This window comes from Sus scrofa, chromosome 9 (assembly GCF_000003025.6).
Source record: "Sus scrofa isolate TJ Tabasco breed Duroc chromosome 9, Sscrofa11.1, whole genome shotgun sequence".
In the NCBI taxonomy this organism is placed as follows: domain Eukaryota; kingdom Metazoa; phylum Chordata; class Mammalia; order Artiodactyla; family Suidae; genus Sus; species Sus scrofa.
The window spans coordinates 96,681,873-96,696,664 of NC_010451.4; the positions used below are offsets into that span (position 1 = coordinate 96,681,873).

The 14,792-nt window shown below is 35.8% G+C and overlaps 1 protein-coding gene across 2 annotated transcripts in view; it reads left to right on the forward strand.

Annotated features, from left to right (window-relative positions):
* SEMA3E (semaphorin 3E) overlaps positions 306-14,792 on the forward strand; it is a 258,897-nt gene continuing 244,410 nt past the window's right edge. Inside the window, exon 1 of one of the 2 annotated variants that reach the window (XM_013979781.2) lies at positions 306-1,133. In XM_013979781.2, the coding sequence (XP_013835235.1) occupies positions 1,019-1,133 (115 nt within the window). In that variant the 5' untranslated portion in view covers positions 306-1,018. The remainder of the gene's footprint in view (positions 1,134-14,792) is intronic. The other variant, XM_003130220.6, reaches the window with a different exon arrangement.

Sequence of the window (14,792 nt, forward strand, 5' to 3'; positions counted from 1 at the left end):
CTCTTGAAACACGTTTTCCTTACACAAGTTTAAAATATCATTCCTAAGATGCACAAAGCCATACTTGTTTAAAAAAAATATGATTTCAGTGTAAACACTGGAAAAAAAATCAATTTGGGTCCTGGATGGTGACAAACAGATTGTTTAAAATGAATATATTTATTCAAGAGTTAATCTTAATGAGTGAGCATTTAAAAACCCTTCCTGACACTCCATCCTCATCTGTTATGTAGTCTTAGGTAATCAGCATCTGATGTATCATTCTCCCTCCTGATTCCCTCTTCCCCATCAACATGCGGACTTCCCTCACCCGTCGGTCGCTGAGTGACGCGGGCCCAGTAATACTGGGAGGGCGGGTGGACCAGGGCACGTGGACCAGAAACACTTCCTAGAAACAGCAAGTCCGCTGTTCAACCCTGCCTGAACTTTACCAGTAAACAGCTCGCTGACAGAGCCGGCATCCCCGCTGGGTGGATCCTGCAACTCCTAGAGGGAATGGCACTTCTTGTTTTTAATTAGCAAGGTGAAAGGTGAATTCAAACTAGCTGTTTGGCAAGTCGGTGCAAGAGGCTGACTTCTGAGAGGCTTCAACGAGCCAGAAGAGAAGAGCTCCACGGGGGAAGGCAGTGCTTGTGTTCGGGGTTGGTTTTTTTTGTTTTGTTTTGGTGCCTTTTTTTTTTTCCTGAATGAACCGCTTGCAGAAGTGACTGAAAAAAAAATATATATATATACAGTTTCTTCCTTCCACCGGTAGAGTTACTGAAGAGAGCTTTAGGCAGGACATGGCTGTGAAGACTCCCTCCTTGGAATGTCCTCTTGCTCCCGGCTTATAAACAACTGTCCTGTGGAAAGGCAGGTTTTACATATCCAAATACAGCCTGACAAATGGCACTTTGGAACTGGGCTTTCTGATGACAAGGCGTTCGATTTCTGACAAAGCCTCTCGCACGCTGCCCCTGGAGGGGAGTCCTAAGTAGAACTCACCCCGCTGAAAAGTGAGGACTGAGCGGCAGGCAGCATGGCATCGGCGGGGTACTTGATCACCTGGCTCCTCTGGGGCTACTTGCTGGGGCTCTGGATGGGAGGTCACGGCGCTGACACCTCACACCCCCGCTTACGCCTGTCACATAAAGGTAGGTCATCTTTTTCAGATCCTTTTTTTTTTTTTTAAGGAAAAAAAAAAATGAGTCTTTTAATGTATCTTTGGTGTCTTCCCAGACCCTTACAATGCACCTGAAAAAAATTATTGCAGTGCTGAGCTAAGCTTCTAAGTACCTCTAATGAACGTGTCATACTTACCACAGCTGAAAATAGTGTAAGACCACAGGCTAAGTTGGAGATGTTATTTTTGTCTTGTAAATATTAGGTTTTGTTAATGAGAAGTTCACTCACTAGCAGACACAACAGAAGGGGGTGGGAAGCAGGTTGTAAAGAGCCTTGAAGAGCTGAATCCACTAAGTTAGCAGTGGGTATTTAAATACCAGTGTGTGTCTGTTAGGGGAAGCAAGGATGTTAGGGAAGGGCTCTAGACATAGAGGTGCAGTTGGCTTTTTGGTGTTTTGTTGTTCATAATGGAGATGAGAGGAGAAGAAAAGAGAATTCCTGAGAAGCAAACTGATTTCTTATCCATGATAACTAAGTCATTACCATGTAATTAAAATGACTAACAGCTGATATAAATTGCTTTCTAATTAAATTGATAATTAAAAAATTTTAGTACGTGTGGCAAAAAAATCAATCTTTGTGAGTTGATTTATATTGATTAAAATATTAGAAACTATTTACTAGCATCTCTTTAATGTAAATTCATATTGCTTACCTGAAGATCTGTTAGAGAGTGCTTAAATATATTTTATTCTGAAACTATGTCTTGTAAAGCAGCATTTAGTCATAAATAAATGATCAAAAGATAGCTTTCTCATCAGGACCAGTAAAAGCCAGTCATACGTAGGTTTGATGACTCTTTCTATAAACAAACAAACAGACAACAAATAAAACCCACACTCTGAGAAAGTGACTTTAATGACTTAAAAGTAATTTGGAATAAATTTTCAGGAAAGTTCTTATTCTCACTAACCATTGAGACAGATAACAGATGCAATAATGAGAATTACATAAGAACTATTTTTCAGCTGTGTGAGCTTTTAAATTGACCCCCACTGTAGAAGGAAGTTCTGTATTTTTAAAATATGGGTATAACCTTTACCAGAAAGAGGAAAAAAAAAGAAAGGACTCAATTTCATATGACAGTTAATTTTTTGTCTTTTTATTGGGCAATCATCAATTAATTTTGACTATGGAACTTTCTCATTTTTAGGATAGCTAAAATCAAGGGACATTTTCTTAGTTTAAATAGATTTCCTATAACCCTCCCCAGTAGGTAACGTAAATTTAAGAAACACATTGACACTGAATTTGTAAAGTATTTAAGCTACAGTACCTAGCATTAACACAAGTCATTTGATTTGGGATGTTTCATAGTATGTATCAAAAGGCATATTTCTAAGAAATTAATATCAAATATGTCTGAATGTAAAAATTTGATGTAATGGAATATGGAAGGATTTCAGAAAAAAAAACCATAATAATTGTTTTTCTTATGTAGACAAGTGGATAAGCTGCCACTTTTGGAAAACTACTATTCTGCTGTGCCTGGTATCAACTTTTATACCTTCCTTATTAGGGTATTTGGGCTTTTTTTTTTTTTTGATAGCTCAATATCAGTGTGTTTCCAAAGATACCTCATTTTAATATTTCATTAGAGAGCTTATATAATATGGTCAGAGCATACTAGAATGCTAATGCATAATGTTGTCATCATCCTCATGTTCACCACATCTCCCTTAATCAAAAGGATCACTGTAACTGATTTTATGAGTTGAGCTAAGTGGCATGAGAGGACCATTGCTGTTATCTGAGGGTACCCTAGACTGAAACTCCCAGAAGATTTCCTTTTGGCATTTGTTAATCTTTTGATTTAGTGGCACTAGCTGAAAGTGTGCAATATTGCGCTCTTCTACGAAGATTGCGTAGAGTTACCTGAAAATAGAATATTCCCACTTGCACAGTTTAGCTAACAAAGTCAGTTGAGAGATACCCCGGAGATTCAACCTGAAACAGCAAATGTCTCCTGCACCGCAGGTGCCTCTGTAAAAGAGAAGCCCAGGACTGTCAGAGAAGGGACATTCCGTCCCATCAACACAGTATGAACAGCATATTCACCTCTCTATACTCAGGAATTCATGGACATTTTAGCTGTGTCTGAAAACTAGGGGTAGGATATTTTAGAGTATTATCTTTTGCCATCTTAAATAATATTCCAAATGGTAAAATGTCATTAGTGGATGTATTAGGTGATTAATACTATAAACAAGTGCAAGGTCTTTCAAAATAAGAGGCACTATATATCAGTAATCTAGAACCTCCTCTGCACTGAACCCCAGCAGAGAAATCCAGTGGTGGCTTGCTAGATTAATCCAGGGATTCATTTCATAACAGGGATTTAAGCCAATGGGAGAAAGCATTTTTCTTATATCTTCCATTATCAAGATGGTGCTAGATAAGCCTCATGTCTCTTCCTAATGAGGAAGAACTTTGTGTCATATACAAAACTTGAGTTTTTAAAAAAATACCTTTAGAAAACAGATGCACAAGAGTTGCCCTTTATCTCTTTCCTCCCTCCTTCTCTATTTCTGGGAGCAACATTTTCTTAAACAGAGCTTGAAAGGTGGAGACCATTAGGACCAAAAGGGAGAAAAGACAGAGAGGGAGAGAGACAAGGTAGAAAGTTGAGATCAGATATGAAGCACCTTCTACCTCATTCTTTTCTGCCCTCCACCCACAGTGGAATAATATCAAATTCCTCCCTATTCTTACTGGATATCCACTCCCTCCGATATTAAGCAAATATGCTAACTTAAGGCAAACCTTGTAGATAAAAAAGATGAAATATTTACTCTTGTTGAGGCAATGTGTATCTCTTTTAATGTATTTTATAGGTACAAGATAAATTGGGTTGACAAAGAAAAATATACAAAGATAAAAATGGCAAGATTCTGTCCTGCCCTTATAAGAATTTTCAGTCCAGATTTGAGTTGAGATTAACTATATCAGACAAGAATTTAAAAGTTTATGGATAGTTAAGAATTTATAGTCAACTTTATAGCCAATACACCTAAGAGTGTAACGTTGGTGTAATTAATACAAGTTTATAATATTCTACCCCAAGGATTTCTTTGAAAATAGCTATGATCTCATGACAGAAATGAAGGAAAGAGAGAATTCAGGGAGAAGGGACCTGGTGGATTCAGCCACATCCCTCTGTTGATGTCTGTGTTCTCTCCTTATCTTTCACCATCCTGCATTATCGAGGTTACAGGGAAGTGAAAATAGCCTTCTTGATAATGGAGCTCAAAGAAGAAGAACAAAAGGAACAAATGAGTAAAGCCCATGTGAAAGAAGAAATCCCAATGCATGTGGAAAGCCCCAGAAATTCTATTAAGGGAGGTTCTAGATGGGATACAGCCCATCAAAGACTCAGTAAGGAACTTCGTATGTGCAGAAACCAAAGAGAGCAGTTACTTCAAAGTAGGGGTTTTTCTTCCTGGATGTTTGGTAAAGAGATAGTTAAGTAAGGCATGAATATGGCAGAAGATTGTGGCTAGAATATGTTGATATCATAAATGTAGATTTGAGCATTGAATACATATACGTATTGAACATGGGATGGAAACTGTTTATTAGTCTTTCTGTATTTGAATATTATAACCAGTTAAATACAGATTTATCATAGTTCAGAGAGCTCAGAATTTGAAGGCCAAGGTCTCTACTCCAGCTGTAGTCCTTCTGCTTATACAAATGGTAATTATCTGTGCCTCAGTTTCCTTAATTTGAAAATAGGGGTGGTGATGGTATTTTTCCTATAGATCTCACTGGATTTTTGAGAGAATCAAATGGAACAATACTATAAAAGTACTTCATAACCTAAAAATTATGCTATTAATATTTCTTGAAGACTAAGAAAACTAGAATGTTGGAAAAGAACCCGTTCTAAACAGAAAAAACTCTTGGAAATGGCTTGAGTTGGGATATCAGTAATTGCTAGGACAATGCTGGTATAGATGACAGCAAAACTTGGTCTTAATTTGCATAAAATATGTGCTTTATCCTGATTGCTTTCACTCCAAATCCCATCTTCATACCTTTGACCTCTGGTTATAATAATTTAGAAGATAATTACATTATCTGTACATTTTCCAAGATTCATGGCCAGTATTTTTGCAATAAAAGTGTGCAGATATCCATTTATTACACATATTCACTTTACACCACACATTTTAGAATTTTTTCTATCTATATGAAAAAAAATTAAGATAGAATTTTAGAAGAGCACAATGATAAGTGAAAGTTTTAGAGTTCCTGTTGTGGCTCAGTGGGTTAAGAACCCAACCAGTATCCATGAGGATGAGGGTTCAATCCCTGGCCTCACTCAGTGGGTTAAGGATCCAGCATTTTGGCAGTGTGGCCACAAGCTACAGTTCCGACTCGACCCCTAGCCTGGGAACTTCCATATGCTGCAGGTGTGGCCCTAAACAAACAAACAAAAAAATATGTAAAGTTTTGAATGATCATCCTGGAGGCTGTGGAATTTATTTTACTTTCGGAGCAATTTTTAAAAAGGCAGTAACTGAGTCAGTTGTTCCTGACCCAGCTCACAGCTTTGGTTTCTCAGCCAGTAACTAAGTATTATCAATAGTGACATTAGTCACACATCCCTGTGTGGTTAATAAATAAAAACTGGTCATAAGGCATGATTCATAAAGAAAGCAGTTAAATAGGACCCAGGGGTAAATACAAACCTCAATGCCCAGAGCTACAAGAGAGGGAGTCAGTGAGAATTAAGTGCTGGCTTTATTAAGAAACAGCTTATATTGGGGGAAAAAAAGGTGCTACTAGGTAGGATGAAAGGAATTACAATATGTTTTGTTCAGTTTGGTTTACACAGGATATACTGGCTGTGGAGCAAGTCCATGTAAGTTTTTCAGATAACGCTATTCTTGTATATTTATATTTGCTTCATACCAATATTGCCCATGCATCAGAGAAATGCATCTGTATACACCAATGCCTGTGAATGGTTCTATGAATTATTTGGCTCTTAACTGGTTGTTGGGTATGACAACGGGAAAACAGTTATATTTAGTATAGAAATAGGGTGAGGGAAGGTCAGAGTTAGGAAAAGCAGTAAACAGAATTTATAAATGAATGAGGCCAATTTTGGAATAAAAAATATCTGTCACAGAAAATTATGTTTTCAGAGTTTTATCAGTACCGTGTTCTATGCATAATATAGAACCAATACTTGTTCTTGACTTAAAAATATATGTAAAAATAGGGTATTCTTTCAAAAATTATTGCTCTATTATCATGCTCTCCACGTCAAATTTGTCATTTACCTTGAGGATATTTCATAGAGAGGGCCTCTCTTTCTGTCTGAGATGAGATCACTCGGTGGCCCCATTTCTCTGACCACATAATAAAGCACTAAACATCAAATTGATGATTGCTTGTGGATATTATTGTTAACAATCTGCTGAGTCAGTTTTCTTTCATCATAGATAATCCATTAGAATCATCCTTGGGAGTTCTCAATGGGAGAGCATGCAAAGATTTACTCCTTTATCTTTGTATGTAAAACTCTTACGTGGTTGAGAAATTTCATCTGCCAGAATCCGGATATGGCACTTTGCATACATGCATGCCCCTTGATGCATAGCCACCACAGGATTAAAGTAGTCTTGTAAGTTTGGTCTCAGAGAATTTAAAATAAAATGAAACTTAAATTGTATTCCAACATATTCCAACAACATATTCCAAAAGGTACAGAGTAAAGATTTTAGTTATTTTCTTGGTTTCAATAGACAGGGCCAAATGCTGTTAGTCTTCAGCATAAACATCTGACATTTTGGAATATTATGTAAGTTATACAAAGGATGATGGTTATTTTAATAAGAAATTTGTTGGCGGTATAGTTTTAAGTAACATTTGAAGTGTAGGAGAAACTATCAATGTCATTAGTTATTTCTTGGACTCAAGCAGCATTATGCTTTGTGCTCACGTAAAGGATGATAATGGCAAGACTGGATATTTTATAGCCTGGATTATCTGGACTGTAAATGAATATTTTTTGAACCAAGTGTCACAGTCTCTGGTATTGGAGAGAACTGTCAGTTAATGTGATGATTTCAAGAATGTGGAATTGATAATTTGATTTCATTTGGCCCTAGTGGCGGCCAAGGCAATTGACTCTCAGGACGTTTGCAGCCTGCCTTGAGTCTAATGCCTCGTTCGGAATATTCCCACCATTAGGCCCCACTGCTCTGGTCATCTTGACTCTACAACGAGTATGGAAAAGAAAAACATAAATTCAAGATGTGCTTGATTTCTGTGGCTTAGAAATGTATTTATGCTTCTATCTCTGATAACTAAACTCTGAATCAGCACTGCTCTCTGTTCAAGGACATTGCTCATAGCCTTGGCACAATTTATGTAAATAAGTAGTTTATATACACACACACATACACACACACACACACAAAGTAGTTTAGGCCCAAGTATTATGAAATAGTTTCACATTTTAATGTCAATGTCCTAAAAGCTCTAGACTTTGGATGAGACCTACCTAATTTGAATCTTGCTTCTGGCTGAATGACATACGCAAGTTACTTATCTTTTCTGAGTATGAATTTTCTCATCTTTAAAATGGGGTAATATATAACTTGGAGGACCCTGAAAGAATTACATGAGATAATGCTAATTAGTGTGGTAAATACTTTACCCTTCTGAAGCTTTTTATAAATTACTCAATGTTCAGGGAGAATCAGCCTGCTCCGGTTCCTTTTTTTATTCTAAAGGCAATTGTGAGTTAATTATTAACTTAACAACTTAAAATAAGGGTAGATCTTTAATCATCAGGGTTTTTTTTTACTTGGAAGCAAAGATTTTTAAAATGAAATCCAGCTCTTATTGGAGTAGATGACTAGAAGAAAAAGGATGTTGATCTCTCTTAGGCTTGTGAGTTACCATAAGATTTTTTTTTAGGTAATTTAAGGAAACTTGTAACTTGATCTGATGGCACCTTGGAGACAAGAGACCAAAGCTATTAAATAAATAAAGTTGCTAACAAAGGTAATTGTAGACCCAGCTTTGTAAGACACAAAAGAACAGATATTGCTAAGACCAGATCACACTATCCAAAGTTGAACCAGTGTCCTGTAACCAGCCATCAGCTCAGCTTCCTTGTTTGCTTTGAAAGTGAAAGAAAGCTTTCCATTCCACCTTCCTCTGGACAAACAGGTGAGGTGTCTGCTGCAGGACATCTTTCCTAGTAGATGTTCAGTAAATGTTCATTGATTGGGTATATGAATAAAAATGAATGATTTAGAGCAGTGTTTTTTAAGGAAGTATCTGATGTGGGGTTAGGGTGAAGAGTGCCAAGGAAACTAAGGAATCCTGAACAACCATTTATGACTCCTTTGGTACAGCACACATGAGAAAGACTAGAGCTTTCTCTGCCTTTTCACCTTCTTTCCCTTCAGAGCTGCATTGTAGGGAAGCAGCTGGGGCCTCCAGACAGCACCCCCACAAGTCAGCTATATTTTCTCATTTGTAGTCAGTGTTCTTTCTTTAAAAAAAAAAAAAACAAAAAACTACAATTACTCTTCTGATGCTCTTGTAACTTCTGGACAGTCACCTCAACCCCTTCCTTTTCTTCTCTTATCACTTCATTCCTTGACTTCTCTGTGCTCTTGTCACCACCAACCCCTCTTTTTTCTCCCCTTTACTTCTTTTCCAGAAAGAATTTTGATTTCTTCCCTACCTTAAACCAAAAGTGGAAGGAAAACACTTTAAGGGATGATATCTATTTATTGGTCTTCATTTTACTTGAATATTTATTTTGCCTAATTCAATGGCTAAAAAACATGACTTGTGAATTTAAAAAAAGTTTAATTGCACTCACTAGGCATTCAGAATTTGTTGAAGTTCATGACTTAGGAAATAATTGAAATGTTAAATAAATAGCTCATTAGCCACCTGGACAACTTGTCCTCTTTGTCCAACCTCTTTTTCCAGGGGGAGGCTGATATTCACAGAACCATGGAATGTTGGGGACTGGGAGGGGAGAATTAGGGTACAGAGCAGGGCAGAACAGGGCCTTCCAGCCTGTCCAGTCTGTGACTAAACTTGACTTAAGTGCAGGAACATTATGTAAACCTAGCTATTTCTCTGTAGTTTGAGTTTGTTTTCTCTGAGTTATGATTTTTAACTCCTTGTCACCAGAAGGAAGAGGGGGTTTATTTACAGGATAAAGCAGAAGAGTAGCATCCCTAAGGATATGTCTCAGTGGTGCTTTTAGGTGGCTGGATTACCTCCAGAACCAGGAAAGATAAGCAGCAATGAAAAAGGAAATTTAAAAAGGGAGGTCAGCTGGAGACACTGACCTTTTCCCTCCTGATTAACTTCCTCCCAAGAAATGAAGGGAATGGAGGAGGACTTTAAATTCAAAGCTCAAGACATACTGTGAAACTGGACCTGAAGAGGAAATGTGCCAACAGCATTGTATATAGCTATTCAGTTCTCCCAATTGCTTTTTTTTCCTAATCCTGAGTCAAAAAGCTATTATGGAACCTGTGATTTCAGAGATCCTTTCCAATGCTAGAAATGTAGGACTCTTTTCTTCTTACCAGACCTAGTTTTTCCAACACACTTTGAACTCTATTTGGAGACAGCATGTTCTAGTAGAAAGAGTATGTATGGATTCACAATTTTAAAATCCTGTATTTGAGTCTGCAGCTTATCCTATTTGATGTTGTCTTATTCTTGCTAAATCATTGAACTTCTGAGGCTTGATATCCTCATTTGAATTCAGGGACTAATTTCTATCTCTTGTGATTATTGAGGAAAATTAAAATGTACCATGGAGATGGAGGATCTTGTGTAAAAATGCCTTATCATATTCTCTAAATAATGTAGTTGTTTTTAAATAGATTTTAAGATCCTTGAGGGCAAGGAGTATTTCTTGATGAGATCCCTGTGGACAGAATGAAATGACTTAATCCAGTCATTCCTAAAGCTTGTGGATATTTATCTACTGAATGAAAACAAAACAAAATGTTGTTGTTTTGGCTTCATGTTATGGTCAAAATGATAAAATGATAAAGGCTTACTTCATTAAGTAGTAGAGCTACTGCTAAATCATTAACCTGAGGAAGGCTCAGTTGAATTTCATTGCAGAGGAGATGATATTACGTATGATTTTCTTCTGTTCTTCTTCCAAAGAAGGGCAAAGAGGAGACAGAGCTGGGATCAAACCAGCGCTGTTCAGTGTGCTGGACTGTCAGCACCAGCATCCCCTGTGAGCTACTGAGTCAGGCTTCTTGAATCAGTCATTCTGGGGCTAGGAATCTGTGTTTTAATAAGCCTTGCAGAGTATTCTTAATGCACACTTGAGCATGAGAAACACTGGCCTAAGTGTCATGATGCTGCAAAGGAGGATCACTTTCATATTAACTTTTTCGTTTTTTTCCCCTTTTAGGTCCATCACCTAGGTTAAGGGTGTCATTTAATCAAATTTACAAATTATAGAGTTAATCTTCATAAAATGCTTAAATTTATAAATAACCAATATACCATTCTCTACCTATTATCTTTTCTATTGGATGGTATATATGTGTGTGTGTGTATATAATTATCAATAGAAATTTAACATATGAATTAAATTTCTTTTAAATAATTATTCATGGCATAAATTGTGACACATGGTGCTATTATTGAGTTCAGATGAGAAAACATCTAATGTTGGTAGATTGTAGAAAAGCCTTTTGTAAGATTCCAGTTGTTCTTTATCTCTCAATGGAAAATTGTCTTGCACTAATGAAGTTAGTCTTGCACTTCATTCCTCAGTTACACATCCTGATCTTTTCTTTCATGGATTCAGAAGCTTCCATATCTTTTTAATATTTATTCATTCAGTCATTCACTTATTGCTTGACTATTGTTGAACTTCTTGATTGTACTAATACTGAACATCATGCTAGGAATTTTAGAATAAAACACACAGTTTTTTAAATGATGTGACATCCTGGATGATCTTTTGGACAGTAAGAAGATATTAGATCAAAACTAAAGAAATCTAAACAAAGAATGGGTTTTAGTTAATAATGATGTATCAGGATGGAGTCATTAACTATCACAAACGTACTGCACTAAAGTAACTCCTAGTAATAGGGGACACTTGTCATGGGTGTATGGGAACTTTCTATCCTAGCTTCACAATTTTCTGTAAATCTAAAACTATTGTAAAATAAGAATTTTATTAAAACACACACACACACAAATGAGCAGTGCCTCTAATCAAACCCTTTCTCCCAGAAGCTTAAGGTCTAGTTGTGCAAAGAGACGTCATGATTAAGCGGGATATTGTTGACATATTAAAGTTAGAACAAAGTGCTGTGGAAGCATGGAGCTGGGAATGAAAAACCATGTACTCATTCTTGGAGCTGAATACAAAGAGCTTGGGTGAGAAGAACTGAGCAAAATGTCTATGCATCTTGTCACCATTCCTGCCTTCTTTTCACTGCCATCCCCACTGCCTATAATGTACTAGAAACTCACTTACCCGTGGACATCTAATCATCTGAATTCCACTGTGTCCATAGCATGACTATTGATATTATAAATGCTCTTTACTCATGTTAAGTTGCCCTTATTTTAATAGGACTTTAAGGAATTGTCCTTTTCTTTGTGAATTAATGCAATTCATGAGTTGATTTTTAAAGTTTTGAAAGCAAGTATATTGCATTTTATTGTTTGCATGCTTAGAATCTAACAAATTTAAGGTACTTAATAAGTTTATTTTACCTGTTGCCCTTAATGTATACAATCTAATTATGTCTATTTGCATTAGTATTACAAATCTTATTCTTTTGTCTGATGCTACATATAAATAGATACCTAAAAAAGATGGCAGGAAATGAGGTGATGGAGCTTGGGGGGAGCCTTCCGAAGTCGGGAAAAAGGATGAGCATACTTCTCTTCTGCCCCGACTCCAAAATATTGGGCCTTAGTTTGGCTTCAGCTCTTCTCTTACAAAAGCTCTGAAGAGAAATCCAGAACGGCTTTGAAATTTTTTATAAAATATCCATATTTTATTGAAAGGCAGTGGGAGGCCTTGGCAGAGAGTGGTTTGAGATCACCTGGGCCTTCACATGATCAGTGTCACATTTCAATCACATTTTCTTCCCATTTGCCCTGGTTGTGATCTCCCGGTGTCCAGTGTAGGATCTCTTCATGTCTAGAGTGATGAACAATGAGAAGAGAGACAACCAACACATGAGGTCAGTGGCAAAGCAGAAAGCAGAGGCAGGAAAATGTAATAACTTATCCTACACCTTTGTTTCTAAGGAACGCCCTAAATGACCAAAAGCAAGAATGTTCTTTGTTTTTATCATTTTATCCCTGTGTGAATGTTGTTTTATAAATAATTTGACTATGCTGTCTTTGTTCTATGAATTTATCATTTGAAAAGCATAGCTGTAGGCACTAATAGAGTGAGAAGAGTAAACAATGGTTATAAGTTTTATAATTATAAGTAGTTTATGTAGGGTATTTTTAATGTATTTTCTAACCCAATAATTGAAGAAAAAAACAAGTGAAAATTTATCTTATTATGATTCTATTATATATAAACCTTATAAAAATTGACCATGTATTTTGCAACGCTGTATCCTTGAGGGTTTTTTTTTCCTTTTAGCACTATACAAATTAATCAAATATAATACACCTAATATGAAAGAGAAAATTAGTGGACATAAACAGAAATGTCAAAAGGAAAGTTAATTCAGAAGAAAATACATATTTTTCACTGCCCCTTACTACTTTAAGGAGCAAATAAATGTGAAAATGGGAGGTGCTTATTTTATTTTTAGAGACTAAAGTCAAATTCTCAAAATAAATGTATAGAAAATAAGATCATTTTGATTGTTTTGAGCAAAGCAAAAATTATATTTTTTAAAGAAAATGTTGGGAAAGTAATGGAAAATAAAAATTGAAATATCTCCTTCATTACGGACTAAACATATAAGTAATTTTTCCTCATCAAAAGCAAAGTTAAAAAAAAAAAAGAAAAGGAGATGAAAAAGAAATTTCAAATTTGACATTATCACAATGCATAAATGTTACACATATTTCTGGTCAGATGAATGATATCTGATACTTTATAACTGCTTAGAATGGGTACTAGAATATTGAGCTTGCTGGCAGTTTAAGGGTCTGCATAAACTTGAATTAACCATATGGTGTGTTCTTAGAATAGTCATATCAACCCATGTTTAAAATTTAAATTTAAAAGAAAAAAAATATTTTTCAAAGTCAAATGTTAGTAATTTAGTTGTTAGCATAGTCAATTATCCATGTAATTGTGCCTTCCCATTAATAAAGGAGCACAAAATATTTTGTTTTTGTTCATCCAGAATGATGAAAAGAAAAGACAAAATAGGACTAGGTCATACCGGAATGGATATCATGAGCCTCTCCCAAAATATCAATTTTATTTCTGTATTGTTTCAGTTATGAGAAGTTAATATGTTTAAATTTCAACACATTAATATGTTTTGATTTCCTAGAAAATCCCCAAAGCAAAATAACCTTGTAATAATATTTAGATAACTAAAGGAAGAAGAAAAATATTAGTGAAGTCAATTATGCTTATAATTATAAGCCTATAATTTTATCTTTGTCATTATAATTCTCAGAAATAAGACAAAAGTTATGTACTGGGCACTGCTTTTGACAGATTTTTTGCCAAATGTTTTTTACTTGCTCCAAAATGTGTATGCCCAAACTGAAGCCTGCTATATTTTAGGATTGTAGAATTTTTCAGATCTGCAGTAAAAACGAAGTCTCTAAGACTTAAAATCAATAAAATTGGACAAGAATAAAAATTATAAATAAAATTAATGAATTGATAACAATGAGTCTACATACTCAGAAACACATAGATGCCTTTTATAATGTTAGTCTCAGAGGATGTAAAATAAATAAAATGCTATGATTTTACTATATGCAGTGATGTTTTGGAATATATGACTACATTTACTAGACATTTACATTTCTATGTTAGTGAACTATATAATGGCAATTTTTATTTTGGATTAGATATGCCTTTTATCCTTTTCAGTCTGCTAATTTATTCCCACTACATAGTTAGAAGAGATCTTGATATTGCTTGATATTGATATTCATTAATTTTTGAATGTCTGGAATACTGGTAATATGAGAAAATGTATACAAAATGTATTATTGGTAAATTTTGCTCTTGCTGGAGTAAAAGTCTTGCCAGACAAGACTCCACTCTAGGGAGCACCCTCCCCGTGAATGGTGAGTGGTTTTGTGGGTACTGCAATTTGCTTGCCGACAGCACTGCTGCATTTCACTTCTGAGGCTACCCTAGCCAGGCTCTGAGTTTCCATTCACACTGCTAGCCACTGAAATTTCCCTTTGTCTTCACTGACGATTTTTTTCCCTCTTAACAAATAGTCCCAGCTGCTACTGCAGCCGGTTGCCCACACTCCCCCATACTGCTCCTGCTGAGGATGGCAGCCAGAGTAAAGAATAACAGCTGGGATTGGCTTACTTTGGCATCTGAATAATTTTGGGTGGGTCCATTCCTAACTTTATTATTTCATTTAATTTACTAATCTTTCCTTCTGCTGATTTTTTAAAAAAAATTGGTA